This window comes from Jaculus jaculus, chromosome 21 (genome assembly GCF_020740685.1).
Source record: "Jaculus jaculus isolate mJacJac1 chromosome 21, mJacJac1.mat.Y.cur, whole genome shotgun sequence".
Taxonomy (NCBI): domain Eukaryota; kingdom Metazoa; phylum Chordata; class Mammalia; order Rodentia; family Dipodidae; genus Jaculus; species Jaculus jaculus.
This window is the reverse complement of record NC_059122.1, coordinates 7,217,528-7,229,611: the sequence shown is the minus strand read 5'-3', so window position 1 is coordinate 7,229,611 and position 12,084 is coordinate 7,217,528. Positions and strand designations below refer to the sequence as shown.

The window sequence follows — 12,084 nt, the reverse complement described above, 5'->3', positions numbered from 1 at the left end:
TTATTGGCAATTACTATTTCTTCCCTTGGAAAGCCTTTGTTCAATTCCCTGCCCTGTTTTTTGAGTGGTTGGTTCTTTTTTTTTTTTTTTTTTTTTAAAGTAGCAACTTTGTGTGGGCATATCATATGTTGGTACCATCATTTCCCCCTTTACTGCCCCACCCCCTCCTTAGCAGGATTGCTGCTATTCACCCAGGAATTCATGGAGCTGTGCATTAGGAGTTGTGAGAGCACGTCAGTCATTGTGGGGCCAGCAATGTCTCTGGGTGTCCCCTTCCACCCTGTGGCTCTTACGTTCTTTCCGTCTCCCCTCTTCCGCGAAATTCCCTGAGCCGTTGTGGGTGTGCTTTAAGTCTGCGTGAGAGTTGAGCTCCCGGCTGGCCCTGCACTTCCGCTCCGGTCCGTTTTGGGATCTCAGCGTCCGTCTCCGTCCCCTGGCGCAGGCTGGCTTGGAAGCCACGCTCTTGCTCATCTCGCCAGTTCCTCTGGTTTCACCTGGGCCCTGGCTGCTGTGCGAGGGCTGGTTCACCCCGTGCCAGGAACCAGCTAGCTGGCCTTGTCTTCTGGATAGATTTTGGTTGTCCTCTGTTCTCGCTGCTTTCTGAAAAGGAAAACAGATTCTCCAACACGGCGTGCGGTGCGGTGCGGCGCGTCCTTGCCCCCAGCCTCTCTCGTGCTGGCCTTGCCAGCAGCTCAGGCCTGACTCACAGTCTTCATCTCTTTCTTAATCGCTTAGGTTTTTGAGTCCTTTTTGTATTCACATCGGACCCAGGCTAGCAGGGTTTGCAAATAAGTACCTTTAACCACTGGGCCATTTCCACGGCCCGTGCAGCAGTTCTCTTGAGGACTGTTATGTCTAACTTCATGTTGGTCTACCACTTCATTTTGTTTTGTCTTAGTCTGGATTTGGCATTCGTGTAGCACTGGCTGCATAGAAGGAGTTGGGGAGAGTTCCTTCCTTCTTAACCTTGTGAAATAACTTACGAAGCAGCAATTGTAGTTCTTCTTTAAAAGCTTGGTAGAATTCAGCATTGAGTCCATCTGGGCCTGGACTTGTTCTGATTGGGAGATTTTTAAGTTACTGCTTCAATCTCAGATGTTATAGGTCTGTTTAGATTATTTAACTCTTTCATGTTTAACTTTGGTAGATCGTATGTGTTACGAAATTTATCTATTTTTATCTATTTTCCAATTTGATGGAATTGCATTCCAATTTGGTAGAAATGCATCTTTATGATTCTCACAGTTTCATTGGTATCTGCTATAATATCTCCTTTTCCGGGCTGGAGAGATGGCTTAGCAGGTAAGCGCTTGCCTGTGAAGCCTAAGGACCCTGGTTTGAGGCTCAGTTCCCCAGGATCCACATAAGCCAGATGCACAAAATGGTGCAGGTGTCTGGAGTTTGTTTGCAGTGGCTGGAGGCCCTGGCGCGCCCATTCTTTCCCTCTCTGTCTCTCTTTCTCTCTCTGTCCCTCTTTCTCTTTGTCACTCTCAAATAAATAAATAAGTGTAAAACAAAAAATTTAAGAAACAAATATCTCCTTTTTAGAAAAAGTTATCATGCTCATTGTCTTACAAGTCAGTCTTGCCTTGAGCACTTCTCCTTGTTGCATGGTGGGTTAGGAATGACACAGCCCCTCTCTGCCCTGCCACTGGTGGGTGAACACCCAGAGCTGATCAACTTTTGTTTCATGTCCACAGCCCATGCTGGACCCAGTCATCCTGACCACGATCCAGGATGTGCGCAGCGTAGAGGAGAAAGACCTCAAAGACAAGGTGATTACCGTCTCCAGCCACGCGGGGCCTGGTGCCAGTTACCCCTGGAAGCAGAGCCAGGACCCACGTGGCAAGGCTCCCACCCCATTGCTTTTCAGGTTCTAGTCACATCGAGTTCACATCAAATTAGCTTCAAATTTTCTGACCAAAAAAGAAAACTACTTGTGAAACAGCAGCGATGAGCACTCCCTCAGTTCACAGTGCCCCACAGCCCGTCGGGGGGCCGCCCAGAGCTAGCTGACAGGAGCTTGTCAGAACTGACCGCACGGACAGCCAAACCCGAGGCTGTTGTGGGCAGCTGTCACACCTGACATGATTCACCTGCCTTGAATGTCTCCCAGCCGTTCCTCTGCACTTCCTGATCACCAGCGGCTTGTGTTCAGAAGCCAGTGTCCTGAGCTGGCCATGTGAAATATGAGCCATCTTCAGGCCTGTGTTGCTGTTTGTGCCACGAGAATCTGGATTCGCTCTTACAGTTGTTTTTTTTCTTTCTTTGTGCTTTCCTTAAATAAAAGAGATTGGCCAGCATCCCCGAGCTCTTGTCTGCCATCAAGTCACTTTGCATGCGCTTTCAGCCGGGCCTGGCGACGGTCGTGGATGACCTCCGACTTGACATCCTGCTGCGCATGCTCAGATCGCCACATTTTAGTGCTAAGATGAATTCTCTCAAAGAAGTAAGTTTTGCATTTGTTTCTAGAAGATATAAGACATGGGCATCTTATGTTCTGACACAACTTGGGTTGTTAATATTAAGAATGTTGGAGGAGGGCTGGAGAGATGGCTTAGCAGCTGATCGCTTGCCTGTGAAGCCTAAGGGCTCCAGTTCGAGGTTCGACTCCCCGGGACTCACATTAGCCAGATGCACAAGGGGCGCACGCGTCTGGAGTTTGTTTGCAGTGGCTGGAGGCCCTGGCGCGCCCATTCTCTCTCTCTCTCTCTCTCTCTCTCTGTCTGTTGCTCTCGAATAAATAAATAAAAATGACCCCCCCAAAAAAAAGAATGTTGGAGGAAAGAATAATTTCCCTTAACTGTACAAAATAGAGATAAAAATGATGTTTGTGTTGTTTTTGTCTGTAAGTAAATCATTTTATTTGTATGACTTTCCCATTTTATTTTCTGAAATATTTAGTGTTTTGTGATATTTTCTTTAGTATAATCCCTTAGAATATGCAGTTGGAAATTTACTAAGGGACCATTCCTCTTATTCTAAGTTCGGATTTCCTTACCTTCCAATGACGTTACTACAAAAACGAACGTGACTGCAGCATTGTGGATGAAGCACAATGGTGAAAGTAATGTTTTGTAGCTTCCTCAGCTTAGCTTTAGAACCCATGAACAGTGTGGCCAGGTTTGGGGAATTAGTCCAGCCAGTACAACGCAGTCATAATTACAGCTGTTTTCCCTTCAGTTTTGGGTTGGTTAGGGTTCTTGGTAGGCTAAAGGAAGAATCTATTGAGAGGACACCGGGCTGTCTCACTTACATGAGCGCCTGACTGGCCCGCCGTCAAAGGGCGCGGGGGCTGGTGAGCAGGCCACTGCCGGGCCGCGTCCAGCCTTGGCCCCACTTCCCTGGACATGCTGGCCGGGGCTGCTGCTGCCTGCGGCGGGTGTGGAGCGTGCCCAAGTTTCAGATCCTCCGGTCATCACGGGAATGACGCTTTCCTTCCGGTCCCAGGTATGAAGTTTGGAGGATGAGTCAAGATTGCAATGTGGGCTTGATGGCGGTCAGCAGCCGTCTGGGGAGTGGTAGCCCCAAGGATGACCCCATGTTCTTTTAGAAGCAGACACCACCGCTAGGCGTCAGCTAGCTTCTAAGAAACAAGTGGTTTTTGAGAAAATTTGAATAACTATCAGGCCATACTACAAGACTATAAAATTTACTGCATGTAAGATTCTTATGATGCTGATTAGATCCAGTGACAATAATGCTTTCTTTTCAGGTAACCAAACTAATAGAAGATAGCACCTTATCCAAGTCTGTGAAGAATGCCATAGATACAGATCGATTATTAGATTGGCTAGTTGAAAATTCAGTTTTGTCAATTGCACTAGAAGGTGAGCTGTTTTCAAAAAAATAAAAGTTACTTTAAGCCATATGAAAGTTAATTTCATTTTTAAAAGACACAGAATCATTTCTTGTATTAGCCTTTGAATAATTTTAGCTTGTACCTGTTGGTTTGCGTTGGTAGACTTGTAGAGCCGGTTTTCACCGCGTCTGCCATACTCTCTGTCCCTCCTGCTAGGAAACATAGACCAGGCGCAGTACTGCGACCGCATCAAAGGGATCATTGAGCTCCTGGGCAGTAAATTGTCTCTGGACGAGCTCACCAAGATCTGGAAGATACAGGTAAGTCAGTGAGCATTATTTTTAGTGTTTTTCTGATATGTTGGGTCTGCAGCAAGGGGAGAAGGGTGCGGTCGGCTGGGGAGCGGACCTCTGCCGGGTCAGTGTACAGTCTGCGGCTTCGCCGTACTCACAACCCACTCTTCTCGTTTTTTCCCATCAAAAATGTAAAAACGTTCCGGAAAGTAGCCAGCAATTAAGGCAGAGCTGGGAGCAGGTGTGTGTCTTGTTTTCCCCGTTCCCAGCCTGTTCTTATCGCCGCGTTAATTTTCGCGACTACTTCTTTCCTGCGCAAGCACGAGATGAGGGAGGGGCTGTCGCAGTGGAGCTTCCGGTCGCAGCGCGCTGTGCCGTGCCGCGCCGTGCCGCGCTCAGGCTCCCCGCAGACCCGCCCGCGCGCCGCTGCGGCTCACGTCCTGCTCGCGCTGCCCTTCCCTCCAAAGCTCCTGCCTCACTGACTGTCTTCTGTTTGCCTGCACATACTGTTTTAAGCTTTACTGTTTTTTTAAAACATTTATTGTACTTATTTGCGAGAGAGTATGGGTGCTCCAGGGCCTTCAGCCGCTGCAAACCATCTCCAGACGCCTGTGCCACCTTGTGCATCTGGCTTATGTGTGTCCTGGGGAACCGAACCTGGGTCCTTTGGCTTTGCAGGCAAGCGCCTGCTAAGCCATCTCTTCAGCCCAGCTTTGCTCTTTCAGCCTTTTCTCACTACGAAAGCTTTCGCTGGTCGGTTTTTTCCACCCCTGTGGCTTTGAGTTTGCCTGCTGCCGGCGTCATGAGTAGGTCTCTACTCGGGCCTCCTCCAGGAGCGCCCTGCAGCATCTCTGAACACAGGGTGACTGCGCTTCACGGCACTCGTTGACATGTCCAACGCATCCAGTCCAAACTCAGCCGCCGTCCTGCCTCTCTGAGCAATAACTTAGTCCTTTGCCTGCCTGCCGAGCCAGAGCAGAGCCGGCACCCCACGCTGGGCACGTCGTCTCCGTGCCATTTAGAACCTCGCTGGCGAGCGGGAAGCTGGGCTGGACGCGCTTGCGCATAGGGCCCGTTAGCGAGGGAAAGCGCGCCTCGGCCTTTACCGCGGGCTACGAGGTGCCAGGGGAGCACGCCGCGGTGCCCAGCTGCTGGGGGCGGGCGCCGGGCCGCTGCCTCCTCCCCGAGCCAGAGCAGGAGGTTCTGCCCCCGTCCCCCCCAGCTCACCGCGGCAGGACAGGACCCCGGACAGCGACCGAGGGCCGGGCTCTCGGCCCAGCGTTGCAGAGCACACGCGGAGCGAGGGGCACAAGTAAAGAAAACGTTCTGCTCTCTAGACTTCACCCCCATTGTCTCGGCCTTGTTTGATGACCTCTTAGAATTTTGTTTTTACAAATACATGTTTTCAGTCTGTGCGGTTGGAGACTAGAGACCGTGGTGCCTTCAGGGGCGGGGGTCCCTACTACATTCAGCAAATAACCTTACATGCACAGCAGAGCCTGAGAATTAAGAACGGAGTCTGCCCTTCTCAGTGCCGCCAACAGCGAGGTCGGCCTCTGCCCTGATGGGGCTGGGAAGTGAGGGTCTGTCACGGCCACGGCTGCCTGCCCCTAGGGTAAACAAGCAGCAGTTGGAGTCACAAACTGTTTATAAACAAAGTTAAGGGAGTGCAAGTATTGCTATGAACAGAAGCCCTGAGGACCACCTGTAAAATACCAGAATTTATGTATTTGTTTTGTAGTCAATCAGTTTAAATTTCTTACCTTGTTGAAAATATTTTGTTCCTCTTTGTAAAGTAAATGTCAAACTAAGAACTTGATTCTCATGCGTTTTAACATTGCCCTTTGAAAGGTCTATTGCTGTAGGAATTTAAATTAGTTCAACTAATAACCATTTGTAATAATTGATTCACATAGTCTTGCCCACATGATGCAAGTAAATGCTGATTAGGCTTCATTTATCTTCCTTAAAATGTAGCTGTTGCCTGTATAAATTGCCAGAGAAAAGACAGGCTTTGCCAAGTGCCAGGGCTTCACTTTTCCCAGTGTCTTTTCTCTTCTAGTCGGGGCAGCCGTCCACTGTAATCGAGAACATTCACAGCATCGTTGCTGCTGCTGCTGCGAAGTTTAACTCGGATCAGCTCAACCACCTGTTTGTCCTCATCCAGAAGGTGTGTGCTGCGCCCGCCCACCGCTTGGGACACCAGACCCGGGTGGCTGTGTCTGAACGCCCTTCTCCTGCCTCGCCAACTCGTGCGGCCGGCTCTCCTGAGGCCGTCGGTGTCTTGTCTTTCTGTCGTGCAGAGCTGGGAGACCGAGAATGACCGAGTGAGGCAGAAGCTGCTGAGTCTGATTGGACGGATAGGCCGGGAAGCGCGCTTTGAGGCCACTTCTGGAAAGGCAGGAAAACCCGAGGGATTTCTGTAGCTACCGATGCTTAAAGCAGTGTCTGTCGGTGCCTAGCAGCCGGCTCATCGTGGTGGTGTCGTTGTAGGTTTTGGATGTTCTCTGGGAACTGGCTCACCTGCCAACCTTGCCCAGTAGCCTCGTTCAGCAAGCCTTGGAGGAGCACCTGACCATCCTCAGTGACGCCTACGCCGTGAAGGAGGCCGTCAAGAGGAGCTACATCATTAAGTGCATAGAAGACATCAAAAGGGTTGGTGTTGTCTCTGCTCTGCGTGTGCTGTCCAGGCAGTAGAGTTGTCTGCGGGATTAGAGCCAAGTGCTCCTTCTCCCCTCCTGTGTAAGGGAGACTGGACATCCTGTTCAGAGCCCCTGCCTTAAATTTCAAGCTTAGGAGATGCAGTTTTGGCTTTTACCAAATCACTGATATTTCTCTTAAAATGAATTTTCAGCCCGGAGAGTGGTCAGGTTTGGAAAAAAACAAGAAGGATGGATTCAAGGTAAGTATTTGCACATGGAACCAAATCAGAGGTACACTCATTTCGTAATTACCTTCAGTAGAGTGGATCGTACTTGTAAGGTGGTCTGGTGTTTCTTGGAATAGCGTTCATGTACAGATGTGATCTTTAAGAGCTCTGTTTTATTATTTAAAAGTTGGAAGTTGCTCTTAAAAGGCAACATTTGGGATCGCATCAGAAGAGTAATTTTAACAAGTTATATGGCTTTCAGTTCAGTTTTTCTCTATTTAATCAGATCCAAAATCTCCCCAATTTAAAAAGTACAACCAGTTCTAAATAACTGTCGCGCCCATTTTTCTCCCATAAGGGAGATACAAAGAAACATTCATGCGTGAGAGAGAGAGAGGGAGAGAGGGGAGGACGGTTTGTGTAGCGCTGCTCCGCGGGGCTGTGAGCGCCCTGGCTCCTAATGTAACCGTGGCAGCGCACGGCCGCCGCACTGGCGCCTGGCGCCGGCCTTGGGTTAGAAGGTGGCCTTGACACGCTGCACGAGGCCCTGCCCTTCGGGGCTGCTCGCCAGCTGCCGTCGGTTTGTGCACTGCCCTCAGGAGTGAGAGTTCCCCGGGGCGCCCCCCGTGACCTCAGCCCTGCCACTGCTCTTGCCATGAACCTCAGGTCGCCCCTGTGAGGGTGACCGCGGTGGCCTTCTCACCTGCACATGCTGTTTTGTTCCTTGTAGCGACCCAAACCAGAGCTCTGTGGTCTTCCATGTGGCCCCACAGGCCACCCCAGGAAGCCCCGGGCTTAAAAGCCTAGTAGTTTGGTTTTCCCCATGCCACGCTGTTATTTATTAGATCCAGTAGTGCCTTAGAGTTCAATCCACCAGCTGTTCTCCTTGGCTCTTACTGAAGGAGCCGGAGCACTGCTACTGTCCCCGGCCTAGCGACAGCCTCAGCTCTGACAGGCTCCCTGACGGCACGGGCTCGGCTGCTCCTGAGCTTTGTGTGCTTACAGCCTCTAGCTAGGGATACTGAAGAGCACTGTGTTTCTATTTCTGACTCTGGAACTTGATCGAGTGAATTTTCTGCATAAGATTTAGCTTTGGAGATCGTGAAAGGCATTCATAAGCTAGAGCTAGTAATGCTGACGCCACAGGGAACAGTTCCCACCGTAACGCAGCAACCTTGCTCTCTCCTCCTTACGTGAAATGAGACTGGCTCAGTTTTCTCCGCTCAGTGATTCCGGTAGCTCAGCAGCCCCCTTCCTTGGGACTGAAGGTCTTCATCGAGTGCAGAGCACAGGTCCTCAGTGGTAGGCGTTGTCTTCTCGGCAGCAGACACTTGTCTAGCCACGTGCAGGTCAGAGCTGACGGGTCTCTTCCTTCCCTCCAGGGAGGCAGTGGCTGCTCCAAGCAAGCCCTCCTCCTGGGCCTCGACCCTCCTTGTCCTGAGCACTGTCTAGCTCTCCGCTCCCGGCCAGCTGCGCCACGGCACCCTCATTGCTTCTCTCTGCAGTACTTCATTCATGTCTGTCGTTTGATGGCAAGTCAGAAAACGGAAAATACCTGAAGTCATTTTGTGAGATTTAAAAGGAATATTATTCCTTTTTCCATTTCCCCACTGCTCCCTGTAAAGAATTCTGATGCATCATTGTTCTCTTGCCAGTAATAATGCCTTGCATTTTGTGTAGCACTTCTCAGTCTGCTAAGTGCGTCACAGACGCTCTGAAAGCACACGTGGCTGAAGGGGGGCAGTGGGGAGATCAGAGCCCCGGCAGGGGAGGGAGGTGTGTACTGCCACTAAAGGTATTTTTCTATGCTATGCCCTTTCCTGCCAGGCAGCAAGGTGGGCTGACTGGGGATTATGTCTCCCTGCCAGGCTACACAGAAACTAAGCAGAGGGTAAGAAAGATCACCCACCTCTCCCCCTCCTGCCCTCAGCTACCTCTGTCCCCCGACTGACCCCCCTGCTGCTTTGATGCTCACATTCCCCTTCCCAAGTTCCAGTGTCGTGCTGAGAGATTCTGACCTTGATCTCCTAACTTTGTTTCTGTAGATTCCGCCAGGGTTCCCTCAGCTCCCTTCACTTCTTTTACATCCTTCACTGTCTATCCCAACCCTTTCCCTCTTTCTTCACTTCTTTTTTTTTTTTCCTTCAATTAAAAAGTTTAATTAAGCTGGGCGTGGCGACGCACACCTTTAATCCCAGCATTTGGGAGGCAGAGGTAGGAGGATCGCCATGAGTCCAAGGCCACCCTGAGACTACATAGTATAAATTCCAGGCCAGCCTGAGATAGAGTGAGACCCTACCTCAAAAAACAAAACAAAACAAAACAAAACAAAAAAGTATAAGTGTACTTATAAAAAACAAAATTACTGAGGTAAAAGATCATTTTTGCTGGGCATGGTGGCGCATGCCTTTAATCCCAGTACTTAGGAGACAGAGGTAGGAGGATTGCCGTGAATTCAAGGCCACCCTGAAACTACATAGTGAATTCCAGGTCAACCTGAACTACAGCGAAACCCTACCTCAAACCCGCCCCCCCTTAAAAAAAAATCATTTGCTTATTCTTAGTTGTCCTGTGTAGATACCCTAGCAGCGCCTGGTAGACTTTCAGTAAATGTTTGCTCCCTGCCTCTTCCTTGCTACACTCCACAAGGACATGTCAAACCTCTTTCACAGGTTGAACGCCTTTTACCTAAAATGCCTGGCACCAGGGGTTACTTCAAAATTTGGAGCCTTTAAGGTTTTAGTATATTTGCATACTTTTTACTGGTTGAGCATTTGAGTATCTCTAATCCTAAATTTCAGATTAAAAACTTTTGGGGGATAATAATAGCATTCAAACAGTTTTCAGCTTTAGAATTCAGATTTTTTTGGACTGGGGACACTCAAGCTGCATGTTGCTGAGTTGCTTCTGCTTTCGCGAACATGTAGCGGAAAGTAAACATGACCCAGACGACCTCAGTACAAGTAGTCCCCAGCAGAGTCCTTGGTCGAGGAAGAGGTACTGCCCGAGGGTTTAGATAAAAAGCGAAGTCTGGACAAACAAGACAGACCAGGAAAGAAGAGGGGGCAAGGGTGTTCAGCCTCAGAAGAGGGCTCAGGAAAGAACATGGAATCGCTTTCAGCACTTACAGGGTTGTTAGAGAGAAGTGGGAGCCTCCTTTCTGTGTCTTCTGAGGCATTTTCCATCGGAGGTCTCGATGTGACAGGTCAGTGACCTGTCTCGTGTGCACAGTCTTAAAACTCCTCTGAGACAGTGTAGTAGTGAATCTAAACAAAAACCAGAGCAAGAGAATTTGGGTTTAACTTTGCAAGCTAAACACGTTGACTTCTAAGGTTTCCTCTTAATTGGGGGGCTGCAGGGACGGCTCGGCGGGTAAGGCGCTTGCCCGCAAAGCCTGAGGCTGCAGTCCGGTTTGATTCCCCAGGATCCATGTAAGCCAGATGCACATAGTGGCACATGCATCTGGAGTTTGTTTGCAGTGGCTGGAGACCCTGGCATGTCCATTGTGTGTGTCTGTGTCTCTGTCAAATAAGTAAATATAATAAAATAAAAGTCTTTAAAAGCAAAGACAAGTGTGAGCCGCAGACCCCGAGCCTGCGTGAGAGCGCACTCTGGTGGACGTCCACGCCCACTGCACCTGCGGCGAGAAGACGAAGCACGGTGAACACGGCCCAGCCCAAGACACCCTGCCGCAAACCACTCCTAAAGTCACCTTCCCGCCTCCACCTGTGCGCTGAGATAGGCATGTACCCCAAGCACAGACTCAAATTTGGGACAGCCCCTTAATTCCACAACGTGATCAGTTTGTTTACCAGCCATCTTTAACAACTGAGGAAGAGTAATTTAAATTTTCATTGCAGTGTAGCATTGTAATAATGTCATACATGTGATAGAATAAGTAACATCTTTCCTGATTGTTAACCTTCAGAAAGGCTCTGTCAGCAGTCATTCTTAAATTCCAATTTTATGTAATATTTTTTGAATTTTATTGTAGAATAGATTAACTTCAAAGAATAGTTTTCCATGTTAAATAAACTTATTCTAACCGTAATTGCCTTAACTGCTCATAACAATATGTTTTGATGTATCTGCTTATCTCTAAAGGGTTTACATCCTAAGTTTTAAAATTATTTAAGTAGGTGTCAGTTTGGATGTAAACCTCACCATTTTGATCATTGTAGAGTTGTATTACTCATTTTGGCAAAAATATTCTAACAAATTTCATATATAGTTTTCCTTATTCTTGCGATTCTGAGATGCCAGAGACTCCAGCCTGCATCACAGAGTTAATACATTAGTAGTGAAATAAAAAAGAAACTTCATTTTAGGGCTGGAATGTAGCTCAGTTAGCAGAGTGCTTTCTTCAGCATGCACGAGGCTGTGTTCAGTCCTCAGCACTGTATGTGAAGTGGGCCATGGTAGCACGTGCCTGTAATCCTAGACCAGAGGTGAAGGATCAGAAGTTCAAGTTTATCCTCAGCTGCATAGGGAGTTTGGTGCTGGTTTCCTACACCGCCCCCCACAAAAACTCCATTTTACTCTTAGTAGCCATTGTTTAGACTCATAGTCAGCTTAAGTGCTGTCCTGCCGCACATTGTCATTATCTGAGGCAGCACTTTGGACCACTATGAAACCTTCCATTCATGGATGTGCGCACACGCGCACACACGCACACTTGGGGGCGGAACCTGGCCCATGAGCATGCTGTGAGCACACTTGGACCGAGCTCCTTCCCACAGTCCTTGAGGCATGGAGCTTATTTTGCTCAAAGTCTCCACAAACCTCAAACGAACTTTTCCTTCAGTGATGAGCAGTCCAAGTGAAGTAGCCCCTTGAACTCAGATGCATTTTAAACAGAACCACCCCATGTTGCGAGATGCAGCCCTGCCTCGGGCAGGTGGCTTTGCCTGAGTCCAGTGATGGCTTGATTTAATTGCTTTGCCAGACAGAACACGCTTCTCAGTACTTCCTCACAGTGGAACCTTTTTGATAACATTTACCCTACAAAGTCGTGATCCATATTAAGTTTAAAACCCATCCTTGGGTTGGAGAGCTGGCTCGGTGGCTAAGGCACTTCCCTGCAAAGCCAAAAGACCCACGTTCCATTCCCCAGGACCCAC

The 12,084-nt window shown here is 49.0% G+C and overlaps 1 protein-coding gene across 4 annotated transcripts in view; it reads left to right on the top strand.

Moving 5' to 3' along the window:
- The window catches only part of Usp24 (ubiquitin specific peptidase 24), a 143,938-nt gene that overhangs the window by 43,646 nt on the left and 88,208 nt on the right, over nt 1-12,084 (top strand). For 3 of the 4 annotated variants that reach the window (XM_045139213.1, XM_045139215.1, XM_045139212.1), the window contains exons 9-16: nt 1,701-1,775; nt 2,291-2,449; nt 3,716-3,830; nt 4,019-4,122; nt 6,158-6,265; nt 6,399-6,494; nt 6,589-6,750; nt 6,950-6,997. In XM_045139213.1, the coding sequence (XP_044995148.1) occupies nt 1,701-1,775; nt 2,291-2,449; nt 3,716-3,830; nt 4,019-4,122; nt 6,158-6,265; nt 6,399-6,494; nt 6,589-6,750; nt 6,950-6,997 (867 nt within the window). The remainder of the gene's footprint in view (nt 1-1,700; nt 1,776-2,290; nt 2,450-3,715; nt 3,831-4,018; nt 4,123-6,157; nt 6,266-6,398; nt 6,495-6,588; nt 6,751-6,949; nt 6,998-12,084) is intronic. The other variant, XM_045139216.1, reaches the window with a different exon arrangement.